The sequence below is a fragment of the Emydura macquarii genome, unplaced genomic scaffold, assembly GCF_026122565.2.
Source record: "Emydura macquarii macquarii isolate MOO-44397 ecotype Brisbane River unplaced genomic scaffold, CSIRO-AGI_Emac_v2 contig_369, whole genome shotgun sequence".
Taxonomy (NCBI): domain Eukaryota; kingdom Metazoa; phylum Chordata; order Testudines; family Chelidae; genus Emydura; species Emydura macquarii.
The window spans coordinates 3,038,525-3,060,182 of NW_027130506.1; the positions used below are offsets into that span (position 1 = coordinate 3,038,525).

At 44.9% G+C, this 21,658-nt stretch overlaps 1 protein-coding gene across 1 annotated transcript; it reads left to right on the forward strand.

Moving 5' to 3' along the window:
• The first annotated feature begins 4,709 nt into the window (after positions 1-4,709).
• CCN3 (cellular communication network factor 3) lies at positions 4,710-11,993 on the forward strand. The gene is made up of 5 exons (XM_067530745.1): positions 4,710-4,856; positions 4,961-5,186; positions 5,882-6,133; positions 9,178-9,386; positions 10,003-11,993. Exons 1-5 carry the CDS (start codon positions 4,770-4,772, stop codon positions 10,291-10,293), a joined length of 1,065 nt encoding a protein of 354 aa, XP_067386846.1. The 5' UTR covers positions 4,710-4,769; the 3' UTR covers positions 10,294-11,993.
• Positions 11,994-21,658: the final 9,665 nt, after the last annotated feature.

Below are 21,658 nucleotides of genomic sequence, written 5' to 3' on the forward strand. Positions count from 1 at the left end.
GTCATACAGTCCCAGCTTCTAAAAGTCAGATGTTTAGGGACACCCAGAGGATGGGGTTGAAAGCCTTTGAGGGATATCTCCTCCATGAACATATCTAATTCTATTTTGAACCCAGTTATCCTTTTGGCCCTCACAATATCCCGAGTCAGCTGGACAAGGCCTGGCCCCCCAGTCATGTTTCAGGTAGTTTTGCATCATTGTCATTAACGACTGGAACAACTTACTAAGGAGTGTGCTGGATTCTTCCGCTTTACATCCAGACTGAGCATCTTTCTAAAAGATATGCTCTAATTTTAAACAAGTTGTTGAGCTTGATTCAGGAATCACAGGGTGAAATTCAGTGGCCTGGGTTATTCAGGAGGAAGCTAGATCATTCTTGTCTCTGCTGGCCCTGAAATTTCTTAATTGTCCTTACTGTGATCCACACAATGGAAGTATCAATTGCTTTTCCACACTCAGCAGGAACAGACCTTCTTTGAAGCAAACTGTTTCACTCATGATGGACAACATTGTACCTATGATAATTAATTGCAAGTTGCATGACTCCTAGGAACACGTTTGGTTCAATATGTTCTCCTCTGGGAGAGAGGCTGTTGTAGCACTGTGTTCAGAGAGTGTAACATGATCCGACTCTCCACTTTGGCACCTCCTGCAGGTTATCTGTGGACTCAGCTCTCAGCCAGGCAGATGCCCCCTCTCTGCATTGTCTCGCACTCAGTCCTGTCTCCACTGGACCCTCTTTCTCGTGACTGAGCCCTCCAGTCAAGTCACAATTTGCACTCCCCCCCCCCCAGGGATTCTGCAGTCCATTTTAGCCACCTTCCACTGTAGCCACTGCTGTCCTGCTATGAGTCCTATGGCAATCAGAGGTGCAGAGGGGACCCGGACCCAGGCCCACCCACTCCTCTGGGTCCCAGCCCAGGAATCCTATGTGTGTGGCAGCCTCCCACATCCACCTTCCGCTGCATCTCCCGCACAGCTCCTCTGTAGATTTCCTTGGGCCACTTCCCCACAGCCCCAGTACCTTCTCTGCCCTTGCTTCAGGGCATTTGGTTTTGCTGAGTCCCAGCAACCGCCCACTGTTCTGTCCAGGGCACTGAGAGTCCTTCCCCTTTGACCCCCTGGGAGGCACTATCCTTACTCTGCTCTGCAGCTTCCTTTTACACTGGCCTCCTGGGCCCTGATTGGCTGCCCCACAGCTCCTTCCTATTGGCTACCTCTCATGTGGCCTCACCTAGGGTCCTCTTAACCCTTTCCTGGCCAGAGAGACTGTGCTGGATACTGGACAGCATACCCACTAGATCCTGCTGCAGAGGAATAAATCTCAAAATATAAAGGTGTCTATTAAAATGGGGAGGAGGAGGTGAGGAAGGTTGTCACTACCTGTAGAGACTTCCTGTATTTCTACAGAGTATGTCATGCAGTTAGCTAGTACAGCTGACTTGTTTAAATCCTGAACTTGAATGACTCCAAGGATGCAATTTTCCAAGTGACTTGGTGTTGGTTTAACTCCGTTCCTGTTGTATCTAACAGGACTTCTATCACTGACTTCAATGGAAGAAGCTAGGCCAATGCTGAACACTCTCGAAAATCCCACCCTAAATATTCAATGATAATCAGCATCAGCTGAACCCTTAATGTCCCAAAGCATTTGAACCATTTAATCTCAGTATTTTGTTTGGTTAATATATCATGTATAAACGTTAAGTCAGTAAAGCTGCTTCTTCAAACTGTATTGGACAACTTTAGTCATAGGAAAGAGATGTCGGAGAATGGATCTGGTCCTCTTCTGGGATTTTCTCAGATATATTCAGCCTTAATATCTGTTTATGTACACTGAGCCTGATTCTGACCCCTCTTACACCATCCTAAGTCAGGTGTCACTTCACTGAAGTCAATTGAGTTACACTAATATAAAAAGTGAGAAATCAGAATCACTTCCAGTTACAGCTGGATACCAGATGCCATCAATCATACCCATAAAACCCTTATCGTTATTTACTTAAACTTTTTCCTCACCACTTACAGACTCCAAGCACAAATACCTTCAGTTATATCTGTATAGTGCTACAAAAACAAGCCTAAATCCAAATGCTCAGTCACTTGCATAACTACATCAACTGAGCAGAGAAACTAAGGTTTCCCACTAACATTCATTTTTTTCCATATTTGCAGAATAACTAAAGTCTATGGAGGTGAACAGAGTTCTCTTGGGGTGCTAGCTGCTAGCAATTAGCGCCAAGCAGAGCTTATGTTCTGGTACTTAATTACTAAGAAGTAGGATTTCTGCCTAAAACTCATTCAGGAAGGCTCAGTGTCAGGAAAAAGTATTTTTATCTCTGGTATCCAGCACAAAATGAGCCTCATTTCTTCAAAATTTATTTTGCCTTTCAATTTTTAAACACAAAATCATTATATACTCTAATCCAGGAGTGTTAGAGGTTATAGGTGTTACCATTTCTATCCCCCAGCCTCTCCTAGACACATACACTCCCCCCACCCCTTCCTGGAATGAGGATTCCTTTCTCACATGGCTTAGCCCTAAGAGGAGTAATTCTAGAGATCCCATGGATTCCTTACTGGTCTATTCATTTCCTCTACAGAGCAGTATTTTCCTACAGTACATACTCCTCTCAGATGTCTGTGGTTTCATTCTTTGATCAGCAGAAAAGGATGAGTGACCTCTTCAGAGGTCATAAACCTCATAACAGTATTTCCTAAACTATTAAAACTGAGGGCCACCCCAATCAGGAAAAATGAAACTGATAAAGCTCCCTTCTTACACTCCACAAGTGTAGTTGAAAGCCTACCCAAAATGAGTCAAGAGTAGATCATGTAGCTCTTTGTAAAATGAAATTTTATCTCCTTTTCTCATATACTTTAATGAGCAATAAAGTAATTCAGACTATAGACATTCAAGGTATCATCACCTGTATCTGAGTTACCACCTATTGAAATGAACATGGCAATTCACACCTTAGAGCTATTGTTTCAGGCTCTCTGGAAACTAAGGCAGACATTGCTGCATCAGTTATAGCCATTTCATGTTTTCAAAGTTTTCTTCACATATAGTAAAAGTTATAGACTTTTTTTAAAAATGAAAGCTGAAACTCTGGAGAACAATTCAGCGGCCTGTCTATGCCCCCAACTAGTCCTTCCTATGCCCACAAAAACTACATCCCGAACTTTGGGAAACACTGGCCTACAACACCATTTTCTTGAGCCATTGTAAAGATGGGCTTGGTGACAAACAGATACTATCAATGATTGTACCATTTTACTTTCAAAGAATAAGATGTAATGATTGCAGTTACTTAATTCCTTTAATGGGCCTTGCTCTTCAAGTTTCTTGGAAAGGATGTAAATATATTTTTCCTTATTAATTTGACTATGGACATCCAGCTATCTCCCATGGTTTGTATTTGCCTTGCCAGGCTGAAGACTGAGGCTGCTTGTGACTCTGAGCCTTTCTTTCACAACTACTGCCACACAAAATATTCTACTGCATCTGGGCTCCTATTTGGGAAAGCCTCCCTATTCAGGAAAGCATGTAAACTTGTGCTTACATCACTTTAAATTAAGCAAATGCTAAATGTTAAGAATGTGCTTAAGTGCTTTCCTGAATTGGAACCTGAGCACATTGCTTGAGGATTATATCTTCCTGCAAAATGAGTAGCAGAGTTTAATGTCATAGCAGGAAGGATCAACTTTTGCAATATCCACAGCTATCTTGGCAACCTGCATACTAAATTTACATAACCATATTGCATAAAAACAAAGCCACAGAAACATTTACTTGGACTTCCATCTTCCATAATAAATGAATAAATATTACTTAGTGACTGACTGCATCAGCAATAAAACCCTGCACCTGATCATCTCTGGCTCATTTTGTAGTTCAATGAATAACATATAGTTGTATATGACAGGTGGATACTGTGATCTTAAAAAAAAAAGTTATAAAACAAGCCACCAAAAAAAAAAAAAAAAAGAAAAAAAGAAAATCACCATTGGAAAGATAAAGCAGCCTGTTAGAATTATTGGTCTCCATGAGCCAGCCTCCAGGCCACATGTGTGTTGGGGGATGGAATAGCTGGGTGTATGCAATTGCATGCATCTACCAGTGTTACACACACACTAATGGATATGCACAGTTATAGAGTTACATGTTTCTGACTTTGATAATCTGGCCTTCCAGGATTCGCGGGAGGGGGGACTTTGGTACCTTGACGTTAAAAAGCGCTACATCCCCAGCCAGGGTAAAGAACAGTCGCAATCTCAGATGCTGTCAATTGATAGCATTGTCTCAGGAGGCCAGGAAATGAACCGGGTAATCACGCAAAGTTCAGGCTATCAAGAGTTTATGAAAACTGCCTTAAAAACAATAATCACCCAGGCAGTTCAAGTTTCAGGTCATGGCTTGAAACGCAGTTCAGTCTACGTGTGGTAAAGCAATTCAGAGGGATTCACAGCGAATCAGCACTCGGGAGCCCATCTCCAGCGCCAGGGACAGCAGCGGCGGGACGCACGTCCCGCCGCCCCGCTGGCCAGCCCGGCGGAGGGAGGGCCCGAGTCTGAGAATGGGCAGAGGGGACCGGACCCGGACCCTGCACCTGGGATTGGTTCCCTCGCCGCGCCCCCGCCCCCGGGCTACCCAATGGCAGGACGGGGTTTCGGAGGCGCGCCATATAACCGGCTCCAAAGAGCCCGGCCGCCGCGCCACGTGCAGACAGAGGCAGGCGAGCGGGGGTCGGTTTCGCGGCAGCGGCATGAGGCTGACGAGTGGGGGCAGCCGAAGGTGGCACCTGCCCTACCCGCTTCTTCTCCTCCTCCTCCTGCAGCAACTGCTGCGCAAGGCAAGGGCAGGGCAGCTACACGGGTGCGCGGCTGGGATCGGGATCGGGGCCGGCCGGCCGGGGGGTGCCCGCTGACTTGCTCTGTCTGTCTGTCTGCCCCGCAGGTGAGTGGCCAGGCGCCGCCGTGCCCCCTGCAGTGCGGCGGCCGCCCGTGCCCGGCGACGCCTCCCGGCTGCGGCCCGGGGGTGCCCGCCCTGCTGGACGGCTGCGCCTGCTGCCTGGGGTGCGCCCGGCAGCGCGGGGAGAGCTGCTCCGAGCGGCAGCCGTGCGACGAGGGCAGCGGCCTCTACTGCGAGCGCGGGGCCGGGAGCGGACGGGGCATCTGCGTGGGTAAGTGAGGCCCCCCCGGCAGGGCTGGCTGCGAAGCCGGAGAGCGGGTCCTGGGCCAGCGGCAAGGACCAGGGGAGCGCCTGAGGGCATCGCAGCCAGAGCTGCTGCTCCCTACAGCCGCCCCCACGCTGCTAGCCGGGGCTTCAGGGCTGTGCGGGAGCGAGAAGCAGCATATCCCAGCTGAGCTCTGCTTCCCTGTTCCCCTCCATCCAGATGTGGGCCCCCTAGAGATGCCCATGGCTGCAGCACATGGGGTGGGAGGGGGCGGGGAAGCCAAGTGATGGGGATGCTCACGAACTAAGGACATGTTTTCTGGCTCGAACTGTTGACTGACTCCAGCTACTCAGATATATTAATCCTTCTTCCACCCCCCCTCTGTGCCTTAGTATTTGCTAGCCCTATGAGCTAGGGTGCCACTGCCTCCCTCCTGTCACAGCTTGGGCACCGCTTCCTCTTCCTGGCATCACCTAGGAATTTCACCAACAAAGCCCTGGGCTGACAGCTATGTCAGACAAAGCCAGATCCTCTAAAGGGGAAATGAGGAGAGATCTTTCATCTCACCCCTGCAGTGTCTCATACCATCACTGTGTTCAGCTATAACCTCATTGTTCTTTTAGTGAAATGGAGCAAATCATGCCCCTGCGTGTAGTCTTAGTTTTACATGTAATGCTTGCACTTTTCCCTCTTTATACTAGTGCTTGAAGGAGACAACTGTGTGTTTGATGGGGTTATTTATCAGAGTGGGGAGATGTTCCAGCCCAGCTGTAAATACCAGTGTACCTGCAGAGATGGACAGATAGGCTGTGTGCCCCGCTGTAACTTTGACCTACTGCTCCCTGGTCCTGATTGCCCTTTCCCAAGGAAAACTGAAGTCCCAGGAGAATGCTGTGAGAAGTGGACTTGCGACCCTGAAGAGGACATGACTTTGGGAGGTTTTGCTATGGCTGGTGAGCTATTCAGACTAGCTGTTGCAGTCAAATTAACTCTCTAATGATTGTGTATTGGAAACACTTAGTTACCAACACTAGAACGCCCCTTCTATTTCTTCTCTAAGAAATACATAGAACGTTCTTTAAAGCCATCCAGAGTCACTAGTGATTATACAGAAAATAGGAATGAAAGTGGAACTGCAAAGGCACATAAAATAGCCCCAAAGGAAAGAGGTGCATAGCCATTTTAAACTGTAATTAGCTTTTTCTTAAAACAAAGCTAGGGCCTGATCCGGCAAACCCTACCTGCTGGGCACAGCAGTGCTTACCCTAGAAGTAGTCCTGTAAGCACGACACCTGATAGTGTGTGGGGCAGTGGGGCCAGCCTGAGGAATGACTTCATTATTATGGTAGTGCCTAAAGGCAAACCAAGAATGGGCCCACACTGTGTAAAGAGTAGTAAATGGTTGCTGCCCTGAAGAACTTACAATCAACTAGACAAGAAACCCACAGGGTGGGGGTTAAGAGTAGAACACAAGCAGAATGAACAATGTGATGGTGGCAAACCTATGAGTTCTCAGATCCTTTTGGGAAGAGAGGGTGGGTTTATCTAGGAAGGGATACCCTTTCGCCTCATCCCTCTTCTCTTCAGGATAAGAGGGGTAGGTGTGTAGTGAAGCTAAGGTTTGCTCCACTCCTTTCCTTCCCAGGCTCTTCACAACTGATCAGCACAGGGCAGAGCAAGTCTGATCAAAAGCATAGAAAGGTCTCCAAAAACCAAAGGTCTGCTTTGAATGCATCCAATCCTACTTGTGGGAGATTCTGGATGGCTTTTCTCTCCAGTCTTCTCCCATGGCCACATGGGAGAATAAGGCTGGAGACAGGGAGGGGCAACCAACCACCAGAGTCCTAATATCCCAAGATGTACAGTTCACTGGTTTCTCTGCAAGACTAAATAACAAGAAATGACAAAAGTCACCTTGTCTATACTAGATGCTCTTCCTAAAACTTTTTTCCATTGCTAGTGGTAACAATCTAGAAAGTAGTAGAAGATCTAGTATAGACACAGTAGTTAAAATGGTGGCAGCTTCCAGTATCTGTGAATGTTAGAGCGCCTATAGTTACTGCTGTTGGTAACAGCACCAGGAAATATTAGGGGAAACTACTACTGTAGATACACTCAGTCACTGGGTCTGAAAACTGTCCCATTCCAAACATTCTCATTCCTCGTGTTTATGGCAGTTGTGTTGTCACTTGTCTGGCAGGGAAACTGGGAAAGTCTAACTCAGTTCTCAGGGAACTTGAGGAGCTAATTTTAAGGAAAAAGTGCCAGTTGGATTTTTTTTTTAAATAATCCCCTGCCATGTAGTAGTTTTCCCTCCACGCCTTCTGGAATTACAAATGTTTTTTTTCCTTTTTTAACTTGAGCTAAACTGATCAGTTCTTAAGGTGAACCTGCAAATCTACATCTAGTGATAAAAGGTGGGAGTTTGGGGCCACTGTACACTGCTTTTCTGTGTGGTCTTGCTCAGCAGTGTTAAGAGATTTGATCATCAGCTCACCCTTCTGAAAAAGTAAACCATATTTACTGGTACTTGCCTGGCAGTAATGTTGAGTTCTAGTTACACTTGAGAACATGCTTTGACATATCTGACAAAAGGTACCATAAGATATAACTACAAATAATGCCACCTCGCCCTACAATTCCTTGGCACTGTTTGCTTTTTGTTGGTGACAGCTTGACACCTGGACATTGGTGATATTGGTCCTGCCCTCCTCCTTTCTCCTTCCCCTTTTGCAACTGGAAATATCACTTAGATTAGAAGATTTCTTTTTTTTAAACCTTACTTTGCCAGAGGCTAATGGAATAACTTCTCCAGGAACTTTCTAGCAAGAGTTGTAGCAATGATGCAGCCAGTATGTTTCCCCTGGGGACCAAACCCTCTTGATTGGCACAGGAAATGGATGTTCCAAGGTCATGTGGACTCACTCTGCGTCTCGCCTATGGTAAAAGAATGTTAGCCTGTACTAAGTAACCAAAGATCTGGTAATATTTGTTTTATAGCTTAACGCATGCTATGATGGTAGTACAGTGTCATAATAATGATCAGTCTTTGTAAGTACTTGACCAATTATAACTGCTCAGACTGAAGTCACTCATAAGTGTCCTCTAGAACCATACTCTTAATTGACGAGAGATGATTTTATGGTTATGGAAATGAAGTTAACTTTCTTTCACTGGTGTTTAATGGAGTTCAATAAGACATAAGGCTGGTCTTGAATTTATTTCATACCTACATTTTTTAACAAGCCTATGTAAAGCTTCTGACAACGATAAACCTCTTGTAAAATAGTCATACACATGACTTACAAATCAGCAATAAAATCCTCATCACAACTAACGGTGACAGGAAAGTTGTCAAAGGGCTTGTCTTCACTTGCCTCTGAGGTTTAGCGGCAGTCGACCAGAGTTATGCAAGCTAAGCAAAAAACTTGCGTAACTCCCGTCGACTTCTCTGCTTTTCTTCTGCGCACCATCTTCACTGCACTGTGCCTACGGGAACCGTGTTCCTGTCAACGCAGCACTATGCCACTTGAGAAGGTGGTCTTAATAAGTCGATTTCTGGATCAACTGAGCGGGTTTTCAGTGACCGCTCAGTCGATCCAGAGAAATTGATCTTACAGTAGCAAATTTGCTGCAGTCAGTGAAGACATAGCCAAAGACTAGGCAAGGAGACTGAACTACTCTCCCCTTCACTTTAGGGTTGGGATGCATTGGAAGGGCTAGTGCACAGAATTTATGCTCCTGATTGTACTAAACAGTATTCATTTTGTTGCTAGAGGACTTCAGTTTCAGGCTGTCAAGCGGGTGCCTTTCAAGCAACACCTCAATAACAAATCTCTAATGCTAAATCACTCCAGTTATCAGTGTTAAAGGTGCTAGTCATATTTCAAAGTCATAATTTTAGAGACTGACACTTGTCTTGAATTGTTCACTATTTAATGAACTAGGTTGAGTTCAAATGGACTCGTAACTGAGTATTTTGGGGTTTTGCTTATAGCATACAGACAAGAAGCCACACATGGAATTGATGTGTCTGACTCCAGCTCTAACTGTATTGAGCAGACAACAGAATGGAGTGCATGTTCTAAAAGCTGTGCAATGGGCTTTTCCACCCGCATTACAAACAGGAATCGTCAGTGTGAGATGGTGAAACAGACACGGCTCTGCATGGTGCGACCTTGTGAGAGTGAACAGCTGGTTGATAAGGTATGATCCCACACACTGGTGCCAGTGAGTTTTGTTGCCCTAACTCTTCCTGCTTTTCAAATATGAAATAACACTGGCCTTTCAAGTGCATTAAATGGACACAAACAAGCTAACAGTTAGCTTTTCCTATACAGAACAGAAGTTTTTATTTATAAGGCAGTGTTCAGTTAAAAATGTTCTGGCATCTATATGTTTCATAGGGTTTATTATAAATAGTGGATAACAACAGAGTAACTGTTTGTTCCTAAACTTCCTGGTGCAATTCCACTGCCTTCAGAGGCATTACACAGTTTTAATTTGGCCAGGGGTTTTGGATTTTTCTTGGTACTCACTTGTCAACAATGGGCCTTACCACAGGGTAAGTAGAGGTACCTTATTAGAGACTTGTGCGGTACATGAATTAAGGGGCCAGGGTCAAATCTCACATGGGTGAAAACCGTAATCTCCATTGATGTAACTACAGTTCTACTGCAGTAGAACCAATACAGAGACCAGAAACAGACCAAGGTTTCCAAAACCCACAATAAGCCTGCATGTTGCAACTTTCTTTGTCAGTTGTTAGTACACTAAACTGCCTGTACGACACACGTTTAATGACCTTTCATATTTTTCTCAGAAAGGGAGAAAGTGTGTCCGAACAAAGAAGTCCCTGAAAGCTGTTCACTTCGAGTACAGGAACTGCACTAGTGTACAGACATATAAACCTCGCTACTGTGGGCTCTGCACTGATGGACGATGTTGCACTCCACACAACACCAAAACAATCCAGGTAGAGTTCCAGTGTCCCCAGAGCAAAATCCTCAAAAAGCCAGTGATGCTGATCACCACCTGTGTCTGTCATAACTGTCCCCGGGACAATGTTTTCTTCCAGCTGTTGGAGCCAATGGCCAGTGGAGTAAAAAAATGAAACACTAAAACCAGGTTACTTTTTAAAAAAAATTTAATGTATGAACAGTTTGTGAAACTTGACCCATGATCAGATGAATGGATATTTTGTGCATATTTATATTATAGCCTCTTCCTAAACTCGTATCATGTCTTTCTGTAGTCAGTCAAGTAACTCATGTTATACTTTAGGGGAGGCAAAATGTATTTTACTAACTTGGAGAAAGTTCAGCGTCTTGGAATATAGTTTCATCTTCCATGTAAAGATGAGTAAGCCAGTGGCAAAATTCTCTCCTCCTTATGAAACTTTGCTATTGACCTCAGTGGCAACAGGACTGGTGCCTTTTAACAGGAAAAGGATCTTAGTAAATGCATGATACTTTATTTAACACTTCCATGTTCTTGTCCCCTCAATTTGCATGCTGTACTAGCTCTGTTTCAACATAATTGTTCCAATTGTAATTAAATATTTTGATTAATTTAATAGCCTATTGACAAGAACATTGTATTTTTGAGGCCATGTGCAACTGAAGGCAGAATCAAGTGCAATATGTGGCCCCAAAAATCCTAGAACAGAGGTATAAGACACACACAAGGCAGATTAGAAATTTCTACTAGTCTCCAGATACTTAATGGCTTCATAGGAGGACCAATCCAAAGCCTGTTCAAGTTGACTATCTAATACTTAATTCTTACAGCATTTTCCAAAGCATGGTCAGCGTCTTTATCCCTATTTTACAGATGGGAAAACTGAGGCACAGGGAAGTGAAGTGACTTGAGCAAGGTCATTTAGTGGTCAAGCCAGAAATAGGACCTTGTCTGAATCACTATCCAATTTTCTAGCCACTAGGCAAATCTGCCTCCCAAATGTTATTACAATATTAGCCTGCAAAAATAAAAGGCTTGTAAATTCCTTTAAAGTATTTTTGATTTCTTCTATAAAATGGAACACACTAATGTAAATAGAAACTGTATATATTGTAATGTTGCTGTAAATGTCAAAGCCATGAATAAATAAAAATAAGGTGAGCTGAAACTTTAAGAAAATTACTTCTGTTGCTACCATACTTTCAAAAAAGGAAAAAGCTAAAAGTTGCAGTTAAAATCAGACCCCATTCTTGGTAAGCCTGCAGATCCTAAGTCTGTACTGTAACAGAAGTGCTAACAAGCTCCTAGAATGGAGGAATAATTTGTAAGGGGGTAGGCTTAGAATGTACTCACCTGTAAGCAGTTATTGGAAAGGGAGTGTGCAGTAAAGTGATGGGGTAGATAAAACTTGACAGTAAGGGTGGCACTTTTTAATCTGACACTGACCACTGTCTAGCAAATTAATTTAACACTTACTGTGCCACACGTGTAAGATGCCACAATTTCCCCTTATAATTAGGAAATAACTCTTCTAAGGGGGAAGTGTTGCCTTGTAATAGTAACAACTGTATAAATAGGCTGCAATGGCAATTACTTGTTAAATAAAGGTGTGTAGTAACACCTATGGAACCCAAACAGACCAGGATCCCATACTGTTGGGTACTCTACAAACACCGTCCGTCTGTCATACCCTCCACCGTCCTGGAACATACAACAGGAGGATTGCATTAATATGTATTTGCATTATTTTGTATACATTGTGTTGCATTTGGTCTTGGGTCATGCAAAGCTTTCCAATGCAGAGGATATCAACTCCATATCAAAGCATGGTACCATCCTGGCTAAACAGCCTAATCATTATGGGAGTGCTTCCATGGGTAAAGCTCACCAATCTTTATAGGACTGAGGCATCAATCATCAGTTTGAAACTTTCTCATCCAGGTCACCTGGGGATATTGTTCCAGGACCCCTTCCCCTCTTTTAACTGAAGCCAGGGGAATTTGGTTGCTTACTCAGGTCCCCCATGACTGAATGTACTAGTACCAAACTACTGATGAAAACATTAATGATCACTAAAAGCTTATTGAAACAAACACTTTCATTATAGCTCTTAAAATTTTACAAGGTATAATTTTTGCCATTTGTTAAGGCAGTAAATTTTCCCATGTAAATAAAGTGCTAAGCACAGGATCAGTTCAATACATACATAGATTTTACATTTTGTGGCTTCAGTCTTAATGACTAAACTTTAGTCCCATGGGTAATGCTACTTCTGTCTATAAATCTTTGCAGGATCAGAGAATGTAGCACCCTACAATGGGAAGCTTGGGCCAAATTCCATCCAGGTTCTAGTGACTCTGCACTGTTCACATGGCAAAGTGGCAGTAACAAGCCCCTCATGAACTCCCACAGCAGCATTTGTGTATGAAATAGTATGATTCCTCCCTCATAGCCACCAGCACAAAGAGGTGCCCTAAGATGCCTCAGTTGTGGGGTGTAGCATTGCATGGCTGCTGCCATTTAGAGGAGGCCAGGGGCTACTCAATCTTTCTAGGGCTGTAGCTCCTTGAGTAACCTATCACTGAGGTGGTACAAAGGTAACTTAAGCTGTGCTTGCCCTCTGGTGGCCTGGTCCTTATGTTTAGGCTACTTTATAAAGAGCCTAGTATGCTTTTAGCAATACATAAGTTAAATATTTCTTAAACTTCCTGCAAATTATTAATTTCATCCATTAATTTGCAGCAGACAAACCATCATAGGCACCAAAGTAGTGCAGTTACCTAGCCATGTTTTAACAAGTTAAAATTAACTAGTCTAGGTAATCCTGATCCAATGGTAATTTTTGATCAGAGGGCAGCTACTGCTTTCCTATGAGAACACCTTCAGTTGATTTCTGCCATTTGACACAAAGTTTCTTCCCTCCTCTCACTTTTGAATAAAATTTGGACATCTTAATTGTTTAGTTTTTGTGGCTCTCGTGGCATCATTCCACCATGAATTTACTTTCCCTTCACTCTTCCTTAGTTTGTTCTTTCTAACAAATACTTCTGTGATTTGAGCCTAGTTTGCCAGATTTCTAAAGCAAAGCATAGGATGCTTAGGTGCTCCAGAAATGGAAGTTGACAGTTAAGTAGTTGACATTTGTTTATTCTGAATCTGTACTAACATTATATTGTGACTTCCCCTGAAACGGAATTGTTTCTGGTGCTCCCATACTTCAGATGGGACACAAATTCATGTTCTCACTGGTGGGTTTATTAAAAATCCTATGCCTCATTTGGAAAGAGGAAGCTGTGTTCATCATGAAATACTTCCTAAAGTCTAGCTTGGGTAATTATCTGCATCTGCTCCCCTGGCACTTTGAACTGAACACAGTGAGCTCCTTCACTTCCTGTCATAGACTTCTGATGTCAAATGTCTACTGTATTCCAGCTTAGTGGAGGGTAAAGATAGCCTTATACTCATTGTTCCTGTCTCAGGAGTGTGGAGTTAAGTTTTATTAGTCTGAGGCACTGTGACATCCTCAAAAGAAAAGTGATATGCACTACAAAACATCATTACACACCACAACTGGGGCTTTTGTTGTATTTTGCTCTTAACTTCTTAATGGTGCCATTAAGGAAACTACTTTTCTTTAGAAAGGCACACAGATGTTCACTCTAAAATGAAGCGTCAAAGATCTAAGCTGATTCTCCATGCTGTATTTTAGACTGAGTCTGCAAACAGAAATTGCACCAATTTAACTACATCCATTTCATTTAGTTAAATCCATACAGCTTCTTTTGTTGATGCTCTTATTTTAAATGTGCCTTACATTGATTTAGATTAGTTCAGTAACTAACCAAATTACACTAAAGCAAGATTAGCTACTCTTAAACCAATTTAGGTGTGTCTGCACAAGGGGGTTGCACCAAATTAACTATATAGAAATGGATTTAATTAAATCTCTGCAATTTGTTTGTGGAGACAAGTCTTAAAGGCTAAATCCTCATTACCCCATTTCTAGGAGTTACCCAAACAATCAAAATTAAATTATTGAAATATATAAGTTGGGACAACACCCCAGTCATTTTTAATCCTCTAAAAATTCACAGATTATCAACTATGGGCCTTATTCAGTGTATCGCTCCATGTTTACCCCAATGTAATTCCACTGGTGTGGAACTGAAGTAACAGTGGTGATTAAGGCCCATAGTTTTTTAACTCCCCCTCCTTTATGCCTGAAGAACACTACACTGACTTACCACAGCTGCCATATTTAAAAACTTTGGTACTTAACTGTTTCATAGTCACCAAGGGCTGACCAATATGCAATTGCTCACAATAGGAAGGCTCTGGGGCAGCTGGACACGTGATATCGATAGAGCAAAAGGCTATCCGACATGGCACCTTACATGCACATCTGGGAGGGAGGCCATGCCCCTGTGCTTCTGTGGGTACTGAAACTCACAGGAGGGGAAATTAGTGTTCAGGGGCTCTGGCCCCTCAGGCAGGAGGTAGAGCAGGCAAGTAGTCAATGGCCCCCAGGCCCAGGGGGCAATCAAGCAGTCTCTGGGCTCATGGGGGGGGAGGTATTGAGCCCCCCCACTCTACAGATTCACAAGCTGGGAGGTGAGTACCAGCACAGTCTACGGTTCACAAGCAGTAGCTGAGTGGCTGCCACCCCAAGGGGGGCGTCAGCAGCAAGGGAGAGGGCAGGGGGACCCAGGCCCACCCTACTCTATCAGGCCTCAGCTGAGGGCCCTCATGGTGGCAGAGTATTCCACCACTGGGTCAGCGGGGCTCCAGCTGAAACTCACTGATCTTGCTTCAGGCCATAGCACAACCAGATGATTGTCTGGTTCCCCTGGGCTCTTTCCTACTCCTCTTCCATGGAGTACCTGGGCCTCAGGGTCACCATCCATCACCCCGGGATAAACCACGAGTGAATAAGGGGTGACCATTTAAAATATTATTGAACATCAATATTGCAAAATTACAATAATACATACAGGGTCAGGTACCATTAGAAAGGTTTAAATTTGCTAAACATAATATTGTTTATGTGTATGTATCCTCTCAATACTGTAAGTTATAATTAAACATGGCATATCTGTATGTCATCTTGTGCTGTGTTTCTGGGCAATGCCCCACACAGAATGGCAGTAGCAATAAACTGGCTTAATGGCCCATCAAGGAAACTCCCGAGTACATTGAACCCAGAAAGAGAAGCCAGGGCTACATCTGATGAGTCACCAGGAATATAAGAATATGCCCGATGGCCAAGAGCTTCTCTCGGAGGCTTTTCCATGCCCATGTGCTGAAGGCTTGTGTTTGGAACAAGCCACGTGGTAATCTACTATAAAAGGCAGCTGTACCACATCCATATTGTCTTCAGTCCTGCTTCCTACCTCTGGATCAATTAATCGGCAACTGAAGCTGTGAAACAAAGGGCTGATACAACCCAGGTACTGGATGTACACCAGAAGAACGATACAAGCCTGCAAACACCACAATTCTAATGAAAACCTGATATACATGGACTTTCAAATCATTTGTATGTATCTGATTGCTTTAATCATTATAATACCTCTTATCTTAGTTTGTTTTTTTCATTTTATAATAAACATTTAGTTTTAGCTGCAAAAAGGATGGACTGGCACCGTGGTACTTTGGGTAAGGTCCAAACTCATATTGATTTGGTAATGTGGCTGACCCTTTGGGGTCAAAAGAACTTTTTGGTAAAGAGCATAGAGTTGTAAGTCTTTACTAGACCTAATGGCTGATTGGGAGCCAAGGACTGAAATGCAATAAAGGGGTGTCACCGGGTTGCCCTCACTGGCCCGGTTGCTGGGGTCCTCCCTCGGGCTCTGTCTCCGGGGGAGGCCACAGCACCTTCCTACACAAGGGGAAACGGTTTGCTTTCGGCAAGCAAGTAGTCGATTGCTCTAACCCTTAGGCAGGGTGAGCAAGCAGTTTAGCGCTCTGGCCCTCAGGCAGGGCGAGCGAGCAAGTCAGCAGTGGGTTCACTCTCTGGAGCGGAAGGGAGCAGGAGGCTCTCTTCGGGGTGTCTAGGAAAGGGGGGACTGGAGGGGAACGCAGGCCCACCTGTCTCCACTGCGTCCCAGCCCAGGGCCCTAGCGGTGGCAAAAGCGGTTGCCACTGTGTCAGCAGGGCAGCACACCGACTAAGCCGCAGATTCAGCCACAAGATATGGCTACCCCTGGGCTACTTCTTCCCCGCTGGCCCCAGTACCTGTCTCCTCAGTATCGTGGGGGTATTCCGTCTGGGGTTGGCCCGTCAGTCCCTCCTCATCCACGGGCGGCAATGCGGGGAACTCCTCTTCCTCCTCTAGGTCATTTGGCGCCCGGGGGGGGGGGGGGGGGGGGGGTTCGGGGGCCGGTAGCACCGCCAGGGCCTGTCCCGCCTCGGGGGGGGGGGTTGGGGGGTATCCTCCACCCGAGTTGCTCCGGGTCCTCTGCCCAGTCCCGGGGCTCTGGTGACTCGGTCCAGTCCCGGGGTCCGGGTACCTCGGCCCAGTCTCTCTGGCCGAGGTGCCTGGTCCAGCTCCGGGAAGGCCCTACCCAGTCTCCAGGCCCAGGTGGGGCCGGGGTTGGTCGGCGGCTCTGCTCCGGCCTAGGCCTAGGCCTCTGCCGACGGGGCAGCACGTCTGTCTCCGGCAGCAGTCTTCCCCTGACTGAGCTCTGGAGCCGTGCTTTTATACCGCCCCTTCCTGTGGGGGCTCTGCCCCGCTGCCGCTGAATGGGCTGGCTGGGCGGTCCTATCCTGGCCCGCTTCCCTGGTTGCCAGGCAGACATAGCTGCTGGGTCTGGTTTGGTCCACTCAGGCTGCTCACACCCTCCCTCGAGCTCTGTCTCCGGGGAAGGCCACAGCTCCTTCCTACAAGGAGGCTATGTATATTTTGTTTTAGCTTCTTGATAACCATTGTGGGAAATCAGAGGCATTGTCTGTGGCTGGGTGGAAAGTCTAACTTCAAGTGTTACCCACCACTGCTAGGAGAATCTGTTCTCCTTTTGCAGCCTGCCCTGAGCTTGGCATTTTCAGGTGGTTACCCTAGGCAGACAAGTCAAAACCCCGACAGTCCCTCAGTATCACAGGCCATAGGCAGCTCCAGCAACTCCTCCCAATCCCAGGTAGCAAACAGTTCCAGCAGCTCCTCAGCACAGCAGCAGTCAGGCTTGGGCACCAGCAGCAGAGGAGGAGATACATCCTTCTCCTCCTGCTGCTGCAGCCCAAGTGAGCTAGAGGACTCACCTTTTATACTTCCTGTCCCGCCCCTCTGCTTCTGGCAGGGCGGGTCTCGGTGTTCTGGCTCCGCCCACCAGGGGTTTAGGCTGTCCTTCCCTGTCTGTCTCCGAGGCAGGCCACGCCCCCTCATTACACATCACATTAAACAAAGATGTTTGCAGCCACCTCTGGAAACATCTCATCCAGGGATTTTCACCGGATCATCAGGAGCCTGCACTGTTTCTCCACTAATCTTGGTTCTGACCTGCTAAAATGGCCTGATGGCCACATGTTATCCTAAGATACATTGTATATAATAGAGGCAGGCTGCCTCTGACTGACCAGTAACCTCATCCTCTCCAACCACAGGAGTGCCCAAATACTAAGGTAGTAATGGAAATCTTGCACTGGGCGCATACATGTTCCCTCCTCAATATTAGGAGCATGCCACCATGTTCCCATGTCCTAACCCACCAAATGCTGCAGCTTCAACCAAGGTAGCAGCACAGATTTCCAGCCAGCACCCAGAAAAATTTGCATGGCGACAACCTAACGCCAGCTGCCTGATCCACAACGAGACAAGGTGATTGAGGTAATTTTTTTATTGGACCAACTTCTGTTGGTGAAAGCGACACGCTTTCAAGCTACACAGTCCTTCTTCAAGAACTCTGTGTAGCTCAAAAGCTTCTCTCTTTCACCAGCAGAAGTTGGTCCAATACAAGCTTTTACCTCACCCATCTTGTCTTGCTAATATCCTGGGACCAACTCGGGTACAATTGACACTTTTAAGACATTATTTCCTTGCTGATTTAGGAAGTGAGAAAAATATCCTAGTATTGTCATAGAATCTCAAAACAGGGACTCCCTCATACACTGCCATTACCATACTGTCCATATTTCCAGTAATTTTGTCTAACAAAGAGCAAACATCCAAATACTCTGCTTTTTTCTTCTCCAATACATTCTCAGTGGAATATACACACACTACTTTTTCTCCCTCATTCTCTTCCAATCACTTACGTCCATCTCATGTGCTTGTTAGGAAGTGCTGTAGCTACATCTGGACCCTGAGAGAGAAATCTTGGGGATCAATCCATAATCTTTGAATGTACGATGGGGTGTTTACCCCACAAATGCCATGAAATTGTTGGTATGGGCCTGAAAAGCCAATTAACCAGCCTGAGTGTACCTGGAGAGGGAGCCAGGCTTATTTAGAGAGATAAAGTCCAGTTGGGGGGGAGAGAGGGAGGAAACAGAAGAGCCCACAAGCTTCTCCAGGGGTGAGCTGGACGCTTGACTGGACTCAGAGGTCCTGATGTCTCATAGACTTTAAGGTGAGAAGGGACCATTGTAATCATCTAGTCTGACCTCCTGCACCCTGCAGGCCACAGAACCCCACTCATGCACTCCTGTACTAGATCCTTTACCTCTGGCTGCGTTATTGAAGACCTCAAATCATGGCTTAAAGATTTAAAGTTACAGAGAATCCACCATTTACACTAGTTTAAACCTGCAAGTGACCCATGTTGCACAGGAAGACGAAAACCCCCCAAGGTCTCTGCCAATCTGATCCAGGGAAAAATTCCTTCCTGGTCCCAAATATGGCAATCAGCTGGACCTCGACCATTCCAGCAAGACCCAGCAGCCAGACACATGGGAAAGAATTCTCAGTAGTAACTCAGAGACCTTCACAACTACTGTCCCATCACTGGCCATTGGAGATATTTGCTGCTAGCAGTCACAGATCAGCTACATGCCACTGTAGGCTGCCTCATCATATCATCCCATCCATAAACTTCTCAAGATCAATCTTGAAGCCAGCTAGGTTTCTTGCCCCCACTGTTCCCCTTGGAAGGCTGTTCCAGAACTTCACTCTTCTGATGGTTGGAAACCTTCATCTAATTTCAGTCTTACAGATGAACTTTAGCCTGCCTGAATGCCTGAGTGAGAGGAAGAATGCACCAGCCATTGGGCTGTGGGGTTGATCGAGGCCCAGAAGCCAGTGGTCAGGCAGGAAGACTAGCACAACAGAAGCATGCCTGTGATGAGGTGGCTACCAGATGAGCCCAGCCAGGCAGGAGTTTTGGTTTTGCATATATTTCTGTTGGACTTTAGTAAGGACTCTGTGACCCCGGAAGGGGTAGGACTCAGTGAAGTGGTCTGGTTGAAAGCCAAGGACACTCCTATAGCCAGAGTTCGCCAAAAGAAGGTGGGGGAAACTGAGGCCAAATGTCCTGCCTGCAACACCACATTCAGCCAAGAGGGAGTGTGTTGGGGCAGCAACTTTGCTACAACATTGTACAACATTTTTTGTTATGTGCACCAATCTCTGTACAAGCTGCTGTTCTGCAGTAATAAGTCACTGCCTCTGTGCTTCACACACTCCACAAGTTAGTAAAAATGAGTATTCTCGCAGTGGGAAATATTCTGAGTGAAATTTTGCTGTTGACTTCAATGGGATCAGAATTTCATCCAGCGTGCATTTTCAGATATTGCAATACACGATAAGAACTGCAGGGACAATTGTCACTCTTCCTTCCCAGCCCAGACTTTATAAGCAATCTTCACTATCTGTGTTTTATTATTTATGAAGTGCTGTAGCTGTAGCTTCTCTGCCAGGAAAATCCAGAATAATAGCTAGTCCTACTTTTAGTTGATTTTTCTCTATGCTGTCACGAAGAGTTGTTATGCTTCGAAGCCCCATGCACTAGCTCAAGTCTCATAGAACCATTATGGTTATTCCTACTGTGTATATACATCTGATGAAGTGGGTTGCAGCCCACGAAAGCTTATGCCTAAAGACTAACAAATTAAATTTCTGTAAAGTACTACTCTCGGGTTTGTTTGTTTGTTTGTTTTGTATATTCAAATATCTAGTATAGTCACCAACTTCAAAGTTACAGTACTTGCTTTGAGATTTAACACATGGCTGTAACTTAGTGCAAAATTGTGCTCTGAGATCCACATTACTAATCTCTTAGCTCCACTATTTTGTACTTCAGTAATGTCAATAGTGGTTTTCTGGCCGTAGAATAACTGAATTGATATCAGTCAAGACACCTGCCACACAGATGTGAGAGGAGCATGTTGCTCTCAGTGTATAAAATAAACTACATATCAGCTTAAAATGGGACCTCTCAAATGACAGAGTTAAATGACATTTGACCCATAATATTCAAGATTTGAACTAAGGTGCTCCTAAGATTAAGCAATCAACACTTGAACATCAGTCTTTAAAGGTTCCCCAAGAATACTGGGTCAAAAATCTTTCAGTACCTTTCCCTCCCCTCAGTGGAGGGTGTGGTAGTCTTTAAAAAAAAAATATCTGCTCACCTGCCTATTGATAGTATCTAGATCTCTCCCTCTGGGGGAAAGGAGACATCTGACACTTTCTCAGTTCTCAATGGATGCATGGACTCCCCCATCAACCACTGCAATACTGAATGGCACATTTTAAAATAATTCCACGAAGCTTGAAACAAAACTGAGCTGGGCCAGAAACGTAGCACCTCTCTTTGTTTCTCTAAGAGTTAAATCAACTGAACAGAGATAATTAATTACATTCCAAGGAGTGGATTTACCCATACTGATAGGAATAGCACACTTTATAACAATGGAGAAAAACTAGACTTCTTTGTCTAGATAACTTTCAAAGTTCTCCCTATGTTCTTTGTTGGTGGTGATCTACTTATTATCAGCTATTTCATCAGCCCCTCATCCACAATAAATTTATTTCATTTGGTTGGGAGCTCTAAATCTCTGATCTCATCTATTATGTTTTCGCTCTCCCTCCCCCCACTTTCATAATTTTTTTGCCACCTTGACACCTCCTTCATCACTTCCTTCCACATTTGTCTCCATGCCTTCCTCCACAAAATGCCCTGCCCATTTTGATTCACCAAGCCTGTCCTTCCTTAATACACACAATGTCCACAAGCAGTGAACTAAACATATATATCAACTCCAAGTTATTGTTTCCTTTTGGCTTCCTAATGTATCTTGTCTTCAAGCCCACCCGGGCAAAATATATCTATTCTGCATCCCATACAGCACCAAGTGCATTGCTGGTGCTTAATTAAATAATAATGTGTGATGGGGTGAAACATACCAGGAATATTCTCTTTAGCTACATTGTAAAAACTGTAACTTAAGAAAGCTCACACAGGCAACTGCAGCAGTGTTTATTTGAGAAGCAAAATGCAGTTGCAATGGAGAAAAAATAATCTGCCTGTTACAGAAATCTTTCATGGTCAGTGACTAACATAAGGGCATTTCTTATTTTGTGGATGTTG